The 22,123-nt window shown below is 52.0% G+C and overlaps 1 protein-coding gene across 2 annotated transcripts in view; it reads left to right on the top strand.

Moving 5' to 3' along the window:
* The window catches only part of IQCA1 (IQ motif containing with AAA domain 1), a 155,054-nt gene that overhangs the window by 115,499 nt on the left and 17,432 nt on the right, over positions 1 to 22,123 (top strand). For both annotated transcript variants that reach the window (XM_045034667.1, XM_006935734.5), the window contains 2 exons: positions 2,735 to 2,934; positions 16,530 to 16,616. In XM_045034667.1, coding sequence (XP_044890602.1) covers positions 2,735 to 2,934; positions 16,530 to 16,616 — 287 coding nt within the window. The remainder of the gene's footprint in view (positions 1 to 2,734; positions 2,935 to 16,529; positions 16,617 to 22,123) is intronic.

Here is a 22,123-nt window from a genome sequence, read left to right as displayed (position 1 = left end):
CCCCTTTGTCAACGAGGAGCCTGATGTCCCCCATGGGCTGCTGACCTCCCCGGGCCCCAGAACGGGCAGGGGTTTGTCCTCGTGACCCGTGTGTGTGTGTGTGTATGTGTGTGTGTGTGCAAGGCACATACAGGCCAGACAGGCAAGTACGCTCACAGATCTGCCTTCGAGAGCTTCATTTAAATGTCATGGATCTGAAATAGTAGCCAGTCACAAGAGGGAGTGTGTTCTTTGGGCCTGTTGTTCAGGTCACCACCGGACCTGGCCAATAGGGCCACTGCAGAGGCCCTGAGGACCCACCGTGAGGCCTCTCTGCACCCAGAGCCTCCGCCAGGGATCCCGGGGTGAGGCGTGAGCTTTCCAAGCCCCTTGGGCAGATAAGGGAGTTCCCAGGATGCATCTGGTCACATTCCGCCACTCACCCTCCCAGAAATATTACTGTCCCTCAGAACACAGAGGGAGAAAAGGAAGGGGGGCGGCGCTCACGGAGCAGAAACGTCATGCTGACGAGTTTTACACACGTCGTTTCGGTCCCCGCTTTTGCAGCTGAGTGAGCCTTTCCAGGATGCTGAGCAACTTTCTCAGGGTCCAGGGGTAGGGAGTGACAGAGCTGCGTTTAGGAAGGGCACGGAACACTGGCCTCCTTGTGATTCTCGCATCCTCCGAGAGTTGGAAAGGGTGAATGCACAGAAGCCTGGACGTCTCTGTCTCTTGGGAATTCTGCGTATTTTTAAAAAAATGCCACTGAAAGGCGATAAGCAGGAGGGGCCGTGAACACCATGGCAGGCGTGCCCGCCCATCGGATGGGCTGTCCAGGGACCAGCCCCGGCGGCAGAGGCCTCCCCAAACCACCGCCTTCCCCTCCCTGAGTGACCTTGGTGACCACCCTCTTCCTCTAGCAGGTCGCTTCCCTAGAGTAAACAGCACATGTTCTCCTGGGTCTCCCCCATCCTTGCGGCTTCCCTCCTGCTGCCCCCTCCTCAGAGTCTGCCCTCAGCACCGTTCTGTCCTCCCTCCACCCCTTCCAAGACCTCTCCCTGCTCCCTGGCTTCAGCCAGCAACCTTAGCAAACCTGCAGCCGCCAGCCACCTTCCAGGGACCCCTAGGGCTGGCCACAGTCTCCCTCCCCAGCCCCTTGCTGTCCCCTGCCCCATTGCTAGTAAGAACTACCTGCCCGAGTCCCACTCCAGGCCTGCAGTTACGGGGCCCCCCCTCGCCTGGCTTCGCCTCACATGTCCCCGTCTCTACACGGTCCAGCTCGGCCCCTTCCGAGGCCACCCTCTCCCAGAAGTCAGGCCTGAGCCCCTCATCCCCCAAGGTGGGATTAAGTTCTTCTCTGAACTCTACGAGGCTCACATGGATCTCAGCACTATTTGCCTCCCATCCTGGCTACATCCACTGAGGTTTAGCTCCCGTCCTGGCCATAACCCTCTGCAGCAATCCCTGACTCTTCCACATGGGAACCCCCCCAGCTCCCAGCCAGCAGCCCCCAATACCAGGTGCTGAACGGACCACCCCGGGAATGGTGTTCCTCTCCTAGCATGACAAACAGCATCTCCTTTATCATATTATGTTACCATATCCCTCACTGACCACCAATAACACGTGCTTATGTGAGTGCATTTTATTTATTTATTTATTTATTTGGAAGAGGGAGAGCATGAGCTGGGGAGGGGCAGAGAGAAAGGGGACAGAGGACGTGAAGGGGGCTCTATGCTGACAGCAGTGAGCTCGACGTGGGGCTCACACTTAGGAACCATGAGATCATGACCTGAGCCGAAGTCAGACACTCACCCGACTGAGCCCCCCAGGTGCCCCTGTAATTGCATTTTGAACAGAACTTGCTCAAAACTGGTGTCCAAGTTTATGTTAGGTAACCATAAAACAATGTTTCTGGTTACTCGGTAAATTCCCTATATCTTTTCAATGACACAAGGGGCAAAAAAAAAAAAAAAAGGCGCAATCATAATTGCAATATGGGTCTATTTACGGCTGATCGAAAAGTGCCCAGAGGTTGAGCAAAGCAAAGTCACGTGATAGGAGATGGTTTGATCACATTCATTCCGTTCGTGGTCTAATCACTTAGTGCCAGCGTGCTCTCCGCACGTGTTCAGAACCACAGAAGATGGTCAAACCGAGTCCTGCTCTGGCCCAGGGGAGACGGACAGTGTGGGGGCCTCTGATGCCTGCATGGAACTCGGGTCACTGCAACAATTGTCAGTCTGCCCCTGCTACAGGCTAGAACCTCGGGCAGAACGAGGAAGCTTCCCCCTTTCCCTTCTGAGGATCACTAATGAACATTCTCAGCCTTCCTTAGCGGCTGTGTGTCCACATTCTTTTTCCCAAGCGTTCAAAGAATGTAGCGCCACTGCTGACAAGCAGAGAAATCCACAGCCGCCCCCCCCCCCTAAAAAAATGCCAGAGGTGAGTTATTGCAGGAATGTCCTTTAAAATGATGAGCTGGGGCCGGGGCGGGGGCGGCGGGGAGGTATTCTAGGGTGAGGGGCAGCAGGGAAGCCATGTACCGAGACCCTCTGGCCCCTCCTCGAGCCCTGGCATACAAATCAAAGGTGTCACAGCCCAACTAAGACAGAAGGTGGGCCTCTGGGTAGAAATGCTCTGGACACGTACTTCCCTGTTGCAGACACGGGGGTCACGCAGTGGAGGGGCGGCCTTGAGGGGCTAAGAACTTGCTGAAGTGGGATTTTAGAGCCCGTGCCTCTGACTTTTTTAGGTTCCACAACAGTGCACGAGAACGCTCCTTTGGTGAAATCCCTGCTGTTGGCAGGGCCATCTGGGGTAGGGAAGAAGATGCTGGTCCATGCCATCTGCACCGAAACGGGAGCCAACCTCTTCGACTTGTCCGCAGCCAACATCGCCGGGAAATACCCCGGCAAAGATGGCCTCCAAATGATGCTACATATGGTCTTCAAGGTATTTACCGCAGTTCTTGGCTCCTAATTAATAACTCCTCCCTTGTGCAAATCCCGGTGTCAAATCCTGCAGCTTGTTTCCGTAAGCCAGCGAGCGCGGACCCTCGCAGAGCATTTCCGCAGGCTGACACACGCGTCTCTCTTCAACTCCCCCGTCGCGCCCTCCTATAAATTAGTTCATCGTTGCCTCTGGCCGAGCCTCCGGCAGGTAGAAACAGCTGCTCTCTCTGCATAAACACCCTCGGTGTCATCCAGACCAGCCTCTTCCTGCCGCAGGAGTCCTTCCTGAAATGCCTGCGTGCGTCGTTGAAATTGAAAGCCACAAGTTCTATTTCCGGCCCACCTCCCTTCGATAATGGCATCAGTCATTCGCCTTTTGGGGGGATATTCTTCCACACGTGGCGTGAACTGCCAAGGCCCGGTTCCTTGGGCACATCGGCTTCTCACACAGGTAACAAGGAGGAACGTGCAGGAGCGTTTACCCCACACACACATTTACCCCCCCCCCCCGCCACACACACACACACACACACATACACACACACTGTTATCGGGGTGGGGGGGCCAGCAAATGCTCCATGATATCTAGCTGGAGGATAGGGTTTCCTAAAAGATCCATATACCACCCAGCTCTGTGATCTTAGATAACTTCTCCACCTCCCCCAGTCTCTGTCTGACATCACCAAAATGAACCAGTCAAACCAAATGGTACCGAAGTGTTCTGTCAGCCCTAAAAACGATGAGTCTCGGATATAATTTAGATATGAGTGATGGTGGTAATAGATGTTGCTAGGTAGGTAGGTAGGTGATAGATGGATGAACGGATAGATAGATAGATAGATAGATAGATAGATAGATAGATAGAAAACATGCATATATACAGACAAGGATTAGCAAGTTTTCAAACATTTTGGTACCGAATATTTCTATTTAGTTTTAAAACTTCACAGGGTTTTGTTTTTATTTCGTGGACTACCTCAAGGTCGTCTTTATGCTGCTCGATTCACTCGTAGCTGTGAGCATGCCAGATGAGCCAGGTTTAACTATGGGAAGGTGTCCGTGCAGCACGGCGACCCCATACCTGGGGTGAGGTACGAGCTGTGCCTCAGCCTTCGGGGGCTCAGAGGCACGGTTATCCATAAAGTTGCCCAAGGGGATGGTGCCTTTTCCGCATCACGCTGACAGCCATAGGGAGGACGTGATCGTGGTGGGATTTTGTTCTCTCGGCCTCGTGGTCCCCAGCGGTAGGTCGGGTCAGAACATTTCCCATTCTCCCTTTCTCCCTCGCTTGTCCTGCAGAAATTCACAGAGAGAATTGTCCAGAGCTGGGAGACGGGAGAGGAAGAAGGTGGGTGGGGAGGAAAGGCCACTAAGGGATTTAACAGGGCACCTCGTTCAGACCAGCTGTCTCGCCTCTTTGTGTCGTACGTTGGACCTTCACAGTGGCCCAGAGAGGAGGCCATCCCCGCCCCGTTTACCGATAAAGAAACTGGGGCCCTGAGAGGGGTAGCAACTTGCCCAAGGCCACCGAGTCACGTGGCTTGGCCAGAGTCACCTAGGTCCTTCTCTTCTTGGCCCTCCTGCACCATTGTTATCAAGGTCAAAATTATATACCGTGAAATGCACAGACCTTAATACATTTTAAGTGCAAGCTTTGGAAACTGTGCACAACTTTACAGCCGCCATTTTCTGGTGGCCGTCTGGTCCTTGTATAACTTCTTTTTTGAAATATCTGTCCAAGGCATTTGCCTACTTTTCACTACACGGTTGGTCTTGCGATTTGCAAGAGTTCTTTATGCGTTCCGGACACAAGTTCTTTGCCAGACATACGTATTGCAAATATTTTCTCTTGTTCTGTGATCTGCGTGCTCGTTTTTAAATTTTTTGGTTGTTCCCATGTCCCATCAGTTACTGACCTAGCGTGTTACAACTTCCCACCGTGGTCATGGAACTCTGTATTTCTCCCTTCCGTTCTGTCGGCTTGTGCTGCGTGGACGTTGAAGCGCTGTTAGGAGATGCGCCCACATTTAGGATTGGTGTGACCAGCTGTTTAGTTGTCTTATCATTGAAATGCCTCTTTTTGTCCCGGAAGTGCTCCTTGTCCTGAAGGCTCCCTGGCCTGATACTGATAGAGTCACATCAGCTTTCTTGAAAATGTCAAGAAAGGACATAGTTAAAGCGCATTTCTTGTGCGGAGCCCATGGTTGAGTCTTGCTTTCTTATTCAATCTGACAACATATGCCATTTCATGGGAGCCTCTCCTCCGTTTACGTTAAATGCGTCATTCAGACAGGTGTGTTAGGTCCGCCATTTTGCTCTTTGCTCCCCATCGCCCCATTTCTTCTTTTATTCTTCTGTTTGTCCTTTCCTGCCTTCCTTTGGGTTAACTCAATACTTTCTGTTACTTTATTTAGATTCCTGTTTTGGCGTTTTAGCGATTCCTCTGTCTTAATCTATGGATTACAATAGTATTTTCAATTTAGCACCGGGGACACAGAGCTCATATTGTACTATTTTATCTAAAATGTGAGAAAAATAGAATCCATTTATTATCCTTTGTCCTTTATGTTTTTCTCGTGGATTTTACATCTAAGAGTGTTATAAACACCACAAAAAAAATGGTATTATTTTTGCATTAAATAGTCATTTGTCTTTTAAAGAAACTAGGTGGGGGGAATTAAGTACGTTACACCCATCCACTATATCCCTCTCGCCAATCCAAGCTCCCACCTGCTGTCATTTCCCCTTCAGCTGAAGGACTTCATTAGCATGTTTTTCAGTGCAGGTCTGCTGGAAACAAATATTTTTTAGCTTTCATTTGATTGATTTTTTAAAATGTGTATTTATTTCTGAGAGAGAGAGAGAGCAGGGGGAGGTCAGAGAGACAGAGAGAGGGAGAGAGAGAATCCCAAGCAGGCTCTGAGCTATCAGCACAGAGCCTGACACGGGGCTCAAACCCACAAACTGTGAGATCATGACCCGAGCCAAAATCAAGAGGCAGGCGCTTAACCAACTGAGCCACCCAGGCGCCCCTCCTTTGATTGATTTTTAAATGTCTGTTCAGCACCTTCATTTTTGAAGGCACATTTTGCTGGATACAGAACTCTGGATTATATTTTTGCTTTCAGCACTTTAAAGATGTTTTTCCATCATCTTCTTACATCCATATTTCTCATCCATATTTCTCAGTTATCAGAAATTCGAATTGTTGATCTCCTGGGTGTGATGTGTCATATTCTCTGAATGCTGTTAAATATTTCTCTTTACTTTGGTTTTCCTCAGTTTCACCCTAATGGGTCTGGTTGTTTTTCGGTTTTTCTTTGTACTTAAACTGCTGTGTGGCTCACTGTGATCACCGAATCCACAGATATATGTTTTAAACCAAATTTCAGAAATTTTGGCTACGATTTCCTCAAATATTTTTTCTGCCTCATTCTCCCTCCTCTCCTTTGGATGCTCCAAGTACATATATATTATGTTCTACAAGTCACCCGGGTCTTGTTCTCTCTAGTTTCCACATTGAATAATTACAATTAGTCAGTATTCAAGTCTACCTACCTTTCCTTCCACTGGTGCCAATCTGCTCTTAAGTCTATCGTGTGGGTATATTTTTTTGTATTTGATATTTTGTTTTTCAGTTATAGAATCTAATGTTTATTTATTTTTGAGACAGAGAGAGAGACAGAGAGAGAGACAGAGCCCGACGCGGGGCTCGAACTCACAAACTGTGAGGTCATGACCGGAGCCGAAGTCGGACGCTTATCCAACTGAGCCACCCAGGTGCCCCTTCAGTTGCAGAGTTTAAATTTGCTTATTTTTACAGGTTTTTATTTCTCTCTTGCAATTCTCCATCTGTTCATTCAAGATGACAATCCTTTCCTTTAAGTCTTCGAGCTTAACAATTGGCTTACATTTCTTGTCTACCAATTCCAATATGAAGGCACCTGGGAGTTTCTTTCTATCTGACTTTTTCCCTGACCGTGTGTCACATATTCCTGTTCCTTCATATCATTAGTAATTTTTCTTTGCATGTTAGACATTGTGGATGGTATGCTGTTGATGCGCTGGCTTTGTTCTGACCGGCAGTTAAATTACTGGCTGATCAGCTTGAGCTTGCCGAGGTTTTGTTTTCCATTTTGTGATTGTGGGTCTATTTTGATTTTTGCCCTTAGCCTAAGGTGAACCTCTGAGTCCTAGAACATCATCTTCACTTGAACGAACCTTAAATGGAAAGCCTGAGGTGTTTAACAAGCGCTTTTAATGTGGCAAAGGCTAAAGTATATGCTTAGTGATTTTCCAGCTGTTGCTCTCCGCTGAGCTCGGAATCTTCCAGCATGCAGGCACCTTTCTGAGGTTAGCTAAGGCTCTGAACACGGGTTGGAACTTAAAGCCCAGCAGCCTGGCTGGTGGCCTCCTGTACTTACCCACGAAGCTCTAAACACCAAGTGCTTCCGTGGAAAAGTCAAAGAAACCTACGCTCTTGCCCTGCCCCCAAAAAACACCTAAATTCATCCAACCTCAACACCTAACTGCGTTGACATTGTAAGTAACAGGCAGAAGCACATAAATATTAAACTATCGGCATTTCACCAGCATCTTGTTTCGTATTAACTCGTGCAGTCCTCACAACCACCTTGTGAGGTAGACGCTATCATCATCCCCGTTTTGCTGATGCGAAAACTGAGGCGCAAAGCATTTAAGTAATTTTCCTGGCTTGCCGTGCTGCGACGTGAGCCTCCAGATGTGATGACTGCATCATTCTGCCTCGGACGGAGGTAGGGCTGACGTAAGCCTCTTCTCCCTCCTGCCGCATGGCTCCCCGGCTCCTGGCATGACCCTAGGACAGCGCCAATGACAGGATCATGATGTTCTCTCGCTCAAGACATTATTTCTTCTGCTACTGAGAGGTTGTCTTGATAGTGGGTAGGCTGTCTTCGCATTTATTAGAACCATCGCGTGCTGACATTGTGTGTAGGCCGCAAAAGGCCGAACGGCAAACTATCAGAATGTGGAAAACAGTGTATTTAGCCACCGAGGGCACTCTGTGCCTGACACACACCTCGCTAAGCCTCACCTTTACTGTGTGTATCACTGATTCCTGAGAGACACGAAGGTCTCGAGAGTGGGAGTCACTCAACGAAAACTCCTGTGCGGTGAGGCCACCGTGTCCTGGCATGACTGACAGAGGGGCTATCTGCATGGCAAAGAGGTATGTGGCTTTAATTAACCAAAGAGGCGGGAAATGATACCTGTGCCAGGAGATCTAGGCCAGGAAGCCATAATGCATTCCTGTGGTCTGCGAGCCGTAGAATGGGCTGTGGCTTGCACACAGCAGAACCTGGCTCTTCGGCATTTGCTGCAGAAGGTGAAACAACAGAAGCCCTGTTACTTCTCATGCCTCCTTCTGAAGAACTCCCATCCCTGAATTAACCTCTAGAAAGCCAAGCATGCAACTCTCAGGAAGCCACTCATAACTGCACTTCTGGCCGTTGTTGGGTTCCTCCCACCACACTCTGCATGCGTGAAAACTCTGCAGAAAGGCGTCTCTGGTTTGTTGCACGGGCACAGATTCCAATCCGTGCTGTTAGCATTATTTTTGGAGGGTTCCTTTGTTTTACACAGTTTTTCTAGGGGCATCTGGGCGGCTCAGTCAGTTAAGCGTCCAACTTCAGCTCGGGTCATGGTCTCGCGGTTCGTGAGTTCGAGCCCCGCGTCGGGCTCTGTGCTGACAGTGTGGAGCCTGGAGCCTGCTTTGGATTCTGTCTCCCTCTCTCTGCCTCTCCCCTGCTTATGCTCTGTCTCTGTCAAATGTAAAATATACAGTCTTTCTCATGGATTAACAGCTTGGATAAGCGAATTCCTTGAAGAACTGAGTTGGTTGTATGAGTAAGCAACTTAGCTAAAATTCCCTCTTATGCTAAAGCTATATGCAGGAAAGAATACACATCTATTTATCAGGGAAATATTAGAAATGTATCTAACAATTAAGAAATGTGATAAGTGGGGGCATCTGGGTGGCTCAGTCAGTTAAGCATCCGACTCTTGGTTTGGGCTCAGGTCATGACCCCAGGGTCACGGGATCAAGCCCTGTGTCGGGCTCCACACCGAGTATGGGATCCGCTTAAAATTCTCCCTCCCTCTCCCTCCGTCCCTCTCCCCTGCTTGCACTCTCTCTTTCTCTCTCAAGAAGAAAGAAGGACAGAAATGTGATAAACGATTACTATTTAATACGTATTTCGCGGACAAAGGAAGTCACCACGGCAAGGCACCAGCCTCCTCGGGTCTTTATAATCAGGGGACGGAGGAACAGCAAAGACTCCACGGGACTGGAGCCTGCCACGTGCTAAGGAGTGTAACACACACTTTCATTTTTAACTGCACCAATCCCTGATGAGACAGGAACTAAAGTCTCCATTCTACAGACAAAAAAAAAAAAAAACACAAAAAAAAAAACCAACGAAGCTCAGAGTGCTTCATTTGACCCAAAATACAAAAGAACAAAGAGGCTGGCATCTGGATTTAAGCCCACGTCCGACTCCAGCTCTGTCACGCGGCTCCCGACTGGCCTCTGGGGGAGGGAAGCCTCCATCGTGCCCGGCCTGTGGCAGCCATGCCCGCCCGGCGACCCAAGGGCAGGGACATTCCTGGGGCAGAGTGTCAGCCGGGGACGTTGCAGCGTGAGAAGGTGAAGAACCGGAAACTATTGCAGGCTGTTGGCACCCCGGCAGGATCCCACGTCTTCCGGATCCCCCTTCTCCTGAGCCTCCAGACCTCCCACGAGAAGGCCGAGCAGAGGCCAGCAGAGCTTGGAAGGTCCAGGCAGAGGACTGCTTGTCTCGTGCTCTGGGTCTGGGGAGAGATGGCTTCTCTTCCCCGTGGCCCTTGAGCCCTCCCTGTCCTCCAGCGAGGGCCCGACTCAGAGCGAGGCCGCCTCCCACACTCCGCATCCGGTCCAGGCCACGTGGCCCACGCCGGCCTGCATGTCTGGACAAGAAGAAGCCGTGTTGCTGTTCGTGCCTTGCCACCACTCGCCAGGAGCTCCTCGTTGGGCTCACAGCCAACCGCCTGTGGCCGCCTGCCAAGGGATCTCGCCCAGATGTGCTGGTACAAACAGCTGGTCCAGGAGTCGGGCCACGGAGACCCCAGCCAGTTATGTTTCTGTAGCTCATGGAAGCTCAGATTCCTCCTGGTGAATAACGCAAACAAAGACACAGTTGCTATTCGTGGATGATTTTTTTTTTCCCCAACACACGGATATAGAATAAATGTAATAAATGTGGGAGTGTCACCGTCATAAGGTGAAATTCAATGCGGATAAAGCAAACATGACACCTGACCCCAAAACGCAGAGTTGCTCACGGGAGAGAAGGGGAGGAGGGGGAGAGGGCAGGGGAGGAGAGTGGGAGAGAGAAGCAGAATCTAGGCGCTCCGGTGGAGCACCAGGTATGAAAATGAAGGAAGGGAGGGGCTGGTGACCTTGATCCTGAATGGGTCACCTTACACTTGTTGTGGACACAGTTTAGGCTGAGAAGGGAGTCCACGTGCGCGTCACAACCTTTTTTTTTTTCCCAGCGTGAACTTTGTATTTCAGAGCAGTTTTAAGTTCACAGCAAAGTTGAGCAGATGCCCCAGAGCGTCCCCACATCCCCATGGAAGGGGGGGCCCCAGACCGCGGATGCCCCAAGCGTCGTCTGTCACTAAGGGACGTGCAGGCATTCTGTGGGCTGTAAATCACCGTAAATCTAGGGTCCGTCTGCTCTTGACCAGGGTCCACCCACAGGCGTTAAAGAATCGTTAGCCAATTTGGAAACACGTAAAGCAAGGAAGGCCTCGAATGTGGCTAAAACGTGCCACGTGTCAGTGGAGACTGTAGATGGCCTTGCGCGTACGCATTAACCCTTGTGCTGCCCAAGGCTGGCTCGGTCAGTGCAGCCTGGCGTGAAGCCGTTGGCCCCGGTGTGGCTGGGAGGAGCTGAGGAGGAGAAGGGGGTCCAGACAGAATTCCGGAGGCTTGAAAGCCTGACGCCTGTCACCATGCAGACACCTTCCCTTTGACTACAGCCTGATAATCGGCCGAGCATCCACATGTTGGTGTTGCCAGCACTGACCCGACTCCCCCCACGGCACCCACCTGTCACAGTCTATCAACCGTGCCTGTATCCCAGCTCCTCCTGGTCCTCTCTTCTGCCTCAGTTTCCCTTCCTTTTCATACAGGGCCAGCCCAGCCGGTCTCCTGACTCTTTAGTACACCTCGGCTCATCCTTTGAGTATCAACTTACGGTTTAGCCCAGCTCATACCCAGTGAGGACTTGAAGTAATTTCCGCCATCTCGTAAAAGGCTGTAATTCAAGGAAATCAAAAATTTAAACACTATTTTTAAATAGCGGAGATGCAGAACGAAACGCCTTCACGTTTTAAGTGTTTAAACAGAAGCCAAGTGACCACGGTCTCGGAACGTGAGCCTCCCCTCTCCCTGAGTAACTCACAACTCTCCACTCCTCCCCAGCGTGACAGCTCCCTGGTGGTTGCCTGCCTGTGCCCAGCAACTCTCATTCAGACACAGAAACTATACACTCTCCACCATGTCCCTCCTGCCTCCCCCCACTGAGCTTGGAATATCACAGATGCTTGGCAAATAGGTATGGGGTGGGTAGTTTGATGGATGGATGGAGGGAGGGATGCATGGATGGATGGGTGGATGGGTGGATGGATGGATGGACGCGGGGTGTTTTCAGTTTGGTAAACTGAGACTCAACCACTGAAAAAAGTAACCTGGCTTTTCATCAGTTTCTCTAAGGCAAGCAAAATAGGACACTTTCGGAGAGAACTTCCAAAGCTTCCAGGAGTCATTTGGGCAAATCATATTAGTAATTTAAGTGTGCCAAACACAAACAAGTTTTCACCGTGGAGTCATTATATCCTGACCCAAGAGAATCTAATTCTGATGGAGAATGTTGATAGCGTTTCTTTCGGGATTAAAAAAGATCAAAGCCATAAAAATCACATGGAAGAAGTCTTTAATTGTTTGATAGAGCTTCCCAGAATTTGAAAAAGCACATGGTGGAAATTCGTTTTGATTCCAGACTTGACATGTAACTGAAAACCTGTAGTTATATTTGATGGGACTGAAGGGCCCTCTACTGGCAGCTGAAGTCAACTAGCCCGTGCAACTTCTGGAAAGTTCAATTATGAATTAATTACATCTAATTGCCCATGACCTCAAACTCTCTGTGAGTAATTTGAATGAAGGCTTATCATTGCTAAATGAAAATTAAAAGAGCAAAGGATACCATTTTTCATTAACAAATTGGCAAAGAGTTTTTTTATTGTTAATACTCACTAAGGAGGGAGTGTGGAAAAACAGATTCGCTTATCCACAGCTGAAGAGAGTGTAAGCAGAGACCCTCTGGGAGGGCAGGTTGCCAACGTCGGCGAAAACAAGAATAACGTAAGCCCTGAGGTCCAGCAGCTGTGGGTCTGGCCCCGTTCTAAGGGAATGACCTCGTCATGGGCCCCCAAAGCTCATCGAAGCACTGTTTGATTTCGTTAGAAGGCAGAAACCTTCCAAATGTTCAAAATCAGAAGGTTAGATCAATAAATTATGGGACATCATGTTAAAATGATGTTGGAGAAATAAATTTCATATGGGGTAAACCAGAATGCAAAACGGTGTATGAGGAACGATCTCATTTTGGCAAATATGGGTGTCGAAGATGGTCTACAAAGGCGGGAAATACGTGACAATTCGCTCATACAGAGGAGGCAAAGAGTGTTGTTTATGTGTCTGAATACGTATCCTGAAAACTTTGCTAATGAATACTGCTTTGGCAGTAACAATAAGGAAGGGCCAAATCTCCACGAATTTCCATGCTTTCAAAGCTTGGCCTGTCCACCCTTTGTATCTGTGAACATCCCTCGTGTCACAGATGCCCAGCCTGGGCCAGCAACCATACTTACCTCCTGCTCCCTGGGGAAGGAGGACAGCCCTTCTCCCTCCTAGGTCGTCCTCTGCTGGCCGCCCTCCCATCCCACGCCACCTCCGGGCTCCGGGCTCCCCATCCTTCTAAAAGAATGCTCCCTGCCTCAGCCTCTGACCCTTTCACCCCTCGGCCCCCGTCACCTGGCTTCTCTCCCCTCCACGCCCCACCAAGGCCACCAGTGACCTCCAGATTACCAGCCCTGGCCGCTGTTGCCCACTCCCTTCCTGCACCACTGACCTCCCTGGGCGGTGGCGACAGCTCCCTCTTCTGTGCCCTTTGCTGTCCCCAACGCAGCACTCCTGCCCCATCAGGCTCTTCACCCGCAGCCATCACCGGGCCTCACCCACTCTCCCCCTCCACTGGTGAGCTCCCACCCTCCACTCCCACATGCCCACCAACCAACTTCCCAGTTCCCCGGGAACAGCCCCCCAGCACGCCATGCTTCACACACCCACCAGAGGGATGTTTCCATACTGCAACTAGGATCCAAGTTCTTGATTAAAGTCCCTTACAGACTCTCCACAGCTTCCAGGATAAAAGCAAACTCCGCAGCCCTGCCACAGCCTTTGTGACTCCTTTGTGGCCCCGAGCAGCCCCACGAGGGCACACGTAGCCCTGTGCCCTGGCTCCCGTCTCTGGCATGGCCGATGCATCCCCATCTTCAGGCTCTGTGATCTTCTAGAGACCACTAGAAGCTCTGTGTGCTTTAACACTTTGTCTGCAGTCTCCATTCCTACTCACCTGCTTGACCCACTTCTCGCTCTTTCTGTCATTGGTGGCCCTCGCCGACACCCCATTTTCCTAGGGCCACCCTCACAAGCTGCCCTCCCTTCCCCTGGGCAGGTCTTGAGGGCAGGGACCCCAGCACCGAGCACAGCACCTGGCACATCCTCAGGAAGCACTAACGAATGAAGAAATGTGAGAACAGCTCTCAGTCTACATAAAGCCAGTCTTTCTGGCCCACGAGAGCCTTTTGACTATTTGAAAACAGCTAGCTTACCCCCTTGAGTCTTCTTTTCTCCCAAGACAAGTCTCATCCCTTCGATCCTCCCTGGTGGGAGACATGTCCGCGTGGGGGTCCCGGATTCCATGCCTCTCTCATCTGTCCAGAACTGAGCCTGGCCACCAGATGTCCTCTGGCCAGCTCCCCACTGAGGAGGACAAGGTAGTGACGGCTTTAGAGTTCTCCCTGCTGGAATAAAAAGGGGCTAGAGGAGGAAACAGGTCAAGGGTAGTGAGATGCTTTGGAACGGGCATCTTGTCTCCCATGGAGACAGGGCAGACATTAACGCCTGGTTAATAAAGGCAGACCCAGGTCTGACTCCGGGCAGACTGACTCCAACATTTCTCCGGTGCTGGGGGGCATATTACCCCTTCTCTGCCCCAGTGACCTCACATATAAAGGGGAGATGCTGGGACGAGCAGGGCACAGTGCGCACTCAGCGAGCGAAGGAGAAGTGGTGTCATGAGATCAAGGCGCTTTGCAAGTGATCATTCCTTGTATTGTTATTGTCAGAGAAATCGCTGGGGAAACATTTTCTGCTTCATTTGATAAGAACCGAGCCCTCAGAAACCACGTCACCACCAAGGTCCCCCACACAGCCCCGTGTGCCCGGCAGCAGGTGAACGGTCCCAGCAAAGCCATTCCTTCACAGGTGCGGGTGACAAACACAGGAAGCTTGGAATTTCCCCACCAGCCCTGAACGCACACAAGTTCGGGAACAGTTGTTAGACTTTCGCATTGAATGGAATGGTACGACCAGAGACCGTTGGTCTCAAATTATCCCAAGCTAACAAGACTCCTGCCTTTCAAGATGGCTGGAGCAGCTTCCTTCGTTAGAAGCAGAAGGCTCCGGAAGGGCTTGTGTTCACATCTGCGATTGCCATTGAGAAGAGTGGATCGGCGGAATGGAGACACGCAAAGACTGGAAAGGCTGTCGCTTGCCAAGTGGACACAGGAGGGGAGAGGCCGGCTCCTTCGGCAAGCTCACCATTAGCCCGAGACGGGAGACAACGGCTTCTGTGCGGTGTTCTTCCAACGGCTTTCTGTTCTAAAGCTACGATTTTTAAGGAGTGAAAAAGAATAAGATTTTGCCTTTGTCATTATAAAGTGTGTCTTTTCTAAGACGCTGGAAACCCAGGATCTCATTTTCTTATTTTCTTTAGGGGCTGGAAGCAGGGAAGCTTTGGACTTAAAATAGCTCTCAGCAGAACAATGCTTCCTTGGAGCCCACCCTCGGTCTGCAGCGAGGGAGGGGGCGGGCCACGTTGTAAAGTCGGGGGGCCTACGGCAAGGAGCCCAGAGAACCGACAGCTGGCGACGGGGCCCGAGAGCCTGGCAGACTTTGCCGCCAGCAGCCTGGTCTTACATCCTGCTTCTGCCATTTTCGAGCTGTGTGACCTTGGACAGCTCACCTAGCGCCTTTCAGCCTTGGTTTCCCCGTCTGCAAACCTGGGTGAGCATCGCGGCACCTGCTTCGCAGGGCTGTGGCGTGAACCACGTGTCAAGCGGAGGACGTGCTGGGTCAGTGTTGGCCCTGACCGTGAGCGTCCTGCCGTGTGCGACGCGTGTGGCCCTGGCCGGGCACACGGCTGCTCACTAACTGCTGGCACTCGCTGCGGTTATCACACCCCGCCGCCCCGCCTAGGAATTGGGGCTACAATTTGCAGTTCTTAAACTCTGTGGCTCTGGGTCTAAAAACTAACGCGTACCGAACAGTGGTTGGCAAGACGTGCTTCCCCCCTGAAGGTGCTGGCAAGTGGGGACCGTGACTGCACACAGCCCAGGTGTCACCCTGGCACCAGGATCAAGTTCCATCGGCTTTTGTCTTAGAGCGTGCATAATCTGCCTCACTAGGTACGTAACACTGGGGAAACGGCCGCAGCGAGCCTAGTGATTTTTCCATCATTTGTTAGATGGCTGTCTTGGTTAAAAATCATGCCCGCTGCCTTAATGAGGTTTGAAGAAATATAAAAATAGGAGTAGATAACACTACATTCGCTGCGGCTGGAGGCCGGCTTTTATCTGTCGCAATTTTGCACAAAGCACAGGTTGTTGCAAAAAACCCCGAACTTTGCTGTCATGGGGGCGCTTTGAAGAGATCCTTAGGTGTGTGGCCGTGATTCGCGGTCCCGGCGCTGTCACGAAGCCCCGCCCACCGTGGAGGGGCTCAGAGCCACTTCCCAGACAGAACCTGGGCCACAAAGGCACAGCCACACCAAGGAGAACAAAAGGCATTCCGGGGCCCCTTGTGCTGAAACAGCTTTTCTCACGAGGAGCAGGTCTGAATAAACCTGGGAGCTGCAAGCAGGCTGTAATTACAGCTTGAGACCCAAACACCCCTTGATTTTGTTGCAGCAGAAAACTGTCATTTTATTTCAAGCCAGACTGATTCAAGGCTCCGGGTCCTAGAGCCAAATGCACAGACCTCAAGGGTGTCCTGCCCGTAAGGTGGGAGAGGAGGCCGCGGTGGGGGCCCCGCCCTGTCGTGCAGGAGGGCCAGGGTCGTGCAGTGGAGCCCCTCCGGGCCCCGCTCCCCCGTGAGAGCCGTCTTGGGGGGCCTGCTGTTCGTGGCCGGGGACCAAGAAAGACAAGCATGTACGTTTCCCCCTGCAGGTGGCCCGGCAACTCCAGCCCTCCGTGGTCTGGATCGGAGACACAGAAAAAACCTTCTACAAGAAAGTTCCCAGCGCAGAAAGGATGGTAAGGGCTTCTCGAGCATGTCTTCCTTTGGCCTTTTCTTTCCTCCGAGGGGACTCTTACCAGGAACTGTCTGCATTTTTCAAGGTCTTTTTTACGGGAGGAAGGAAATGAAAGGGCAGTCTCTCTCTGCCCTATACATGTCTGCATTTGAAAAAATTCAGTGGTCTGCTTTGATGAGGAATCATTTGGGGGGGGAAAAAAAGAAGAAGAAGGAGAGTGTGGAAAGAGGGGGGAGGGAGAGCTTTGGACCCAAACATGTGACGCAGAGGTAAGAAACAATTCAGAGAATTTTGCTCAGTTAAAGCAAATGGCACACAGAGGAGTTATTATTAGGATTTCCTATTGTTCATAATAATAAATAGCAAGGGCCTGAAATTTGTGAACAAAGGCCTTCTATAGAACTGCTAAGTGCCTACATTTGGGGCCTCCAGGGAGCCGGCTTTCAACTGCTTCCTTCCTCCTTTTCTCTCCTTGAAATGGCCCCCCCTCCCCCGAACTTCCCCCCACAAATCACCAGCAAATTTCCCACAAGTTAAAAAAAATTTGCAGATACACATGATTGTTATTCGACATCAATTTGCAACAAAGCAAATAGTGGTTAACCGCGAATTTCTGATTAAATTCATAAGGATTTTAATCACTTTCGATCCTTATGCATTATACATCATTTTTAGCAGGTAGAGCTGATTTGGAAAAAGAATGAAAGCTCAATCTTTTCTTCCCCCAAATGAGCCTTGATTGCCCTGTCATTTTAGAAACTCTTAAGAGGACTCATTCATGATTTACCGGAATCTGGGAGCTAGCTCCCTCTGCTGGCCACTCTGCCGCAGTGAAGAAAGTCCCCACCTACGATCGCGTCGAGACAGGAGTCAACTACCGGCCAGATCAGAGATCTAAAGACACACGCAGGGCGCGTGTGACCCAAGGTGTCACACACCCGACGTCATCAGAAACTCTGTCCTGAGAGAGCAAGGGCTTCTCACGCTCCCGCTGGACATCGGCCTGGAGACTAGGAGACATGGGCTCTGGGCTCACCACGCCATTCATCGTAGCTGGCTGTGTGGCCGTGAGCAAGTAACTTAACCTCTCTGGGCATCCACTTCCGTGCCTACTTAATTACAGGGCTCCAGCGAGCACAGCCTCCGGGTTCATGAGGCGCCCCTTGCATTCTCGGCCATGACCCCCTCGGGCTGTGGCTCCGCTCTGAGCGCTTACAGCCATCGGCTCACCTGCACACCCGAGTCTGTGGGGAACAGGGCGACGGTGAAATGCTCACATGTAAGCGAGCCAGAGGAGCACTGGGGGAAGGGCTGATGGCGGGGAATGAAATACGGGCTCAGCAGACACATCCCGTGGGCGGCAGAGGGGAGAGACCAGAAGCCCGTCTCCAGACCTCTCTCCTGAACAGACCCTACTGTCGCGGATTCCCAGGGACACAGCACGACCTCCGGTTCCCACAAACACAGCCGCGGACTGGTTTGATTCCGGTGGGAAATGAAGACCTTTGGTAGCAGAGTCTTTGCGACGGATAAATCAGACCTTAATTCTGTCCAGCTCTGCATTAGAAGAGTCTGCCGTCTGTCCGGGGAATTAACTGCACTGGAGAAAATGGACCAGGCCCTCAGATAACTCCCGGGACACCTGACGGACAAGAGGCAGAATGTCCCCATGGCTGGCCGGGTGGCCCGGGCCATCCCAGGCCCAGACAGAGCCGCGGGGGGCCTGCACACCCCACCCAGCAGGAGACCGCAGGGGTGAGGGGGAATCGCTGTGTGATCCCCCAGACGTACGTGGGAATGTGTGTCCCCCCACGTCCTGGGCCTGCCCCTCGTGCTGCCTCCACTGTCTTCCTGGAAATCTGGGGCCAAGGCTGGTCCAGCTGTGCTCTCTCTCCCCCACACCCGGCCCCTGACTTGCGCTCTCAAGTCCCTCGGCCACCAGGGCCCGGAGCTGCCTCGAGCATTGGCCGCCTAGCTTCTGAAGGTGACCACTGAAAGCTAAGGGCAGCAGCTGCATCCACAGGGGACAGGAACCCGGGAGGCATCACAGCCAGCTTCTCCTCGGTCTCATCGGTCACTCGGCCACGCCAGGGAAACCCAGCAGCCTTCCTTCCACCGTGGTCCAGCCTCTGTCCCAAACGCTCCACAGTTCCAAAGGCACTGAGGCTCGGAGAGGCAAGTCCACCCACAAAGAAAGCAGGAGGCTGCCTTGTCCACCACCCTCAGCTACAGCACAAACAACAGCTGCTTCTTGGACCCGAGGGATCCCAGAATCTCGCCCACGGTGACTTGCTCCCCCGCTAGACGCCTCAGCCTTTAGGGTAAGGCCTCCCAAGGTCGTAAAATACATGAGGATCACCCCGTCGTCAGCAGCAAAGCAAGGAAGAAGTCCAGGCAGGCCGCGATCCCCAGGCCTAACACATACGACCGCCGTGCACAAGAAGAAGAGGTTCCCAGGGGCACGACGCCTCTGTCGGGGAAGCTCCCGGCCACCCTAGGAAGGAGGCAGCCTTGCCCTGTTTGGCACCAGAGGACAAAGGCTCCAAGAGAGCCACAGCAGGTTGGGGATAGCGCTGGGACCCAGAAGAAGTTGTGTCCGAAAGCCCTGCTCCCCGTCTGGATGGTGCTCCCAGCTGGGACGCCACGGAGTGCCAGCCATGCTGCCCGCTCCCCCCACCCCCCACCATGCAGCTACACCCGCATCCACCTGCCACACCTCCCCTACCCCCGGCCGCTCCAGATCACATCCTGAAAACTGCCCGTGGGGCCCTCTGGCCTTAGAGCCCAAAGTGCCCTGCTCCAGAATTCCCACACCCCTGTCCCTTTCCGTCATCCCCAACACCCCGAGAAGCCCTTTCTCCTCTAGACTCTCAGGAATGGCCCAGCTCCAAGTATGCCCAGCCCTGCCACCTTCACAAACCCCCAGCCAGGCGGACGCCTGGGCCGAGCCCCCTTCCCCTCTCCTCCTCCTGGGAGCACAGCCATCATCTCCACCGTCTGCGGCCCAACACAGCCAGTCGGGTGTCTGTGGACGCGGTGAAGGCGTTAAGAATGAGGCAAGACAGGCTGCGGCTGCATTTTCTGCACCATTAGCCTTCGTTACTTCATCTAGCGGCCTTCCCGACGTCGCAAGAGGCCTCCATGAGGGAATCTCTTGCTTTGTTGGAGCTGGCGGCCGTGTGGCTTTGTGGAACTGACTGCAGAAAAGCAAATGGAAATTGCTGTGCGGATGCTAAGCACTGATTTGAAATTGCCCACAATAACACAGTTGTGTGGGGGCTGGCGGGACCGGCCGTAGAGGCGGTGGCTGCGGAGGTTGCCAGGTGACCGTGGGGATGTTGGCTGGCGTGATGGATGAGCGCCAGGGTCTCGTGCATAATGGACAGGCCTCTGAACTGGAACAGGGGTGGCCCGAGTGCAAGGGAGTGCTGATTGAACGGACTTGCCTTTCATTTTCATCCGCTCCTAATGGGACGACACCTCACCATCAGCGAGGATGTCACTCTGGATGCGGCCCAGGAACAACATTTGTTATCCAAACAGGCTAATTAAGTTCAGGTGTCCCTGCCATTTCGGGACACGCAGGTAGCAATATCATCTGCCTCAGAACAGGCGGACGGCACTGCCATCACCATGGCAACTAGGCTGCTGGGGATGGGCTCAGACCACACAAGCACGCCTCTTCCCCACAGAGTGGCAGTCTCCAGCTTCACTGGGGCCCTGGGATCAGTCCTCCTTCCACCAGCCTTTGGGCAGCTCCCACATGCACCACCTACATCCCAGTCACCCCCTGCCACCCACTTTATTCTCCATCAAGCTTCTCAAAAGACCGGTCTATTCTCACCATCCCCACTTACTCCTCAACCCGCCTTCGTCTGTTTGCTGCCTTCCAATTCTGCAGAAACTGCTCTCAAAAAGTTCTTCTTTGACATCCATTTTGCCAACACACACTTTAGTCCCCTTGCTCTCCCTTTATGCCATGTTCAAGATGGCTACATTCCACCATTTTGTAAAACTCTCTCTTCCCTTGGCTTCCATAGCCCTGGCCTCCTCATACCCCACCAACACCTTTTTCTGTATCTCCTCCTCCTGTGCCTTCTGTGTCTCCTTGAGTTTCTACCCCAGGCCCATGGCCCATTTCTCTCTACTGGCCCTCCTTGGGCACCGTCTCATGGCTTGAAAAACCACACCCAAACCAATGACTGTCTCCCCAGCCCATGGTCTCCCCAGTGCTCAGATGCAAACACCCATGGGAAACCTCCTCCACAGGGCTGCAAAGCCTGTCCAAACTCTCCTCCCCCCTTCCCGTTCCCAAACTGCTGCTCCTGTATTTTCAAAAAGTTGGTTTTATTTAATATAACCACTCTTCGTAAGAGGGCTTTGGATTCATTCTGGTAAAATGAACCCCGTATATCACCAAACTCTCCAAGCCTCATCTAAGCGCTTTGGATTATTTCCTGGCACGGGTGTAGATATTCCTATGAGGTCTCTCCTTCCAGAATCTCAGCAGAGAGCTTTCTTCAGTGGCATGGGGCCCAGAAGGCAGTTTCTCAGGGCTGAGCAGAGGAAGACTTATCATCTAATATAATGGAAACTGATGGGAGCTTTTTACACAGTCATTTTGAGCTCTATTGGCAAATTGCTAGGCTTCTCCAAATTGCAAAGGCCCCAGTTTTTCTGTCTCTTCCCTTTAAAAACCTTGCTCCTCAACAGAGTGGACATGGCATTGTCTCCCACCAGCACTTGGATTTCAGAAGAAAACACAAACCATCCCTTAACAAGCACTTTGTCAGACAGACGCATTATGCCATGCAATCTTCACAGCATCCCAGTAAGTTAGGCTCTCCGACTTCCCCCATTTCTCAGACGTAGGGACTACAGCTCAGAGAAACTGAGCACCCTGCTCAAGGACACACGACTGTCAAGAGCAGAGCCAAAACAGCAATCAAATATGTCGAACCAAAATCTGTGCACTTAACCATTTGCTATATTATCTGCCTGTTATTATGGAGTTTCTTCCTTGGGCTTTTGTGGGGGGCGGGGGGGGGGCGGGGGGTTGGTGCACAGCCTGGTTCAGTCTCAGATGAGATCGGGCGCGCTCAGGGTGGTATGGCCGTAGACCCGCCTGGTTCAGTATCAAAGTAAAGGCCCAACAAACACCCCTCCCTGTCCCAGGCCAGCCCGGAGGCCGGGTCTGAGAGATGACAGGTTTCTGCAAAGACCTGGGGTGGGGATTAAGGAGCAGCCCCTTTATGAGCGGGTCTTCATCCTCATGGTCAGAGCGCCATTTCTACGATTCCAGGAAGTCTCATTCCATCATGCCTGTCTTGTGCTTTCCCCTCTTTTAAGCTCCTCTGTTCTCCTGGGTGGAATCACGCAGGGCCATTGCTTCCTCCTGGTCGAGGCTCTGGATTCCTGTGGGCGCAGGAGGAAATGACAGGAAGATGCCTGGTGGTCTGGCCTCAGGCCCAGCCTACGGGATTCATTTTACCATAAAAATTCCATCTC

This window comes from Felis catus, chromosome C1 (genome assembly GCF_018350175.1).
Source record: "Felis catus isolate Fca126 chromosome C1, F.catus_Fca126_mat1.0, whole genome shotgun sequence".
NCBI classification, from domain to species: domain Eukaryota; kingdom Metazoa; phylum Chordata; class Mammalia; order Carnivora; family Felidae; genus Felis; species Felis catus.
The sequence above is the reverse complement of the archived record's forward strand: the minus strand, read 5'-3'. Positions and strand labels throughout refer to the sequence as shown.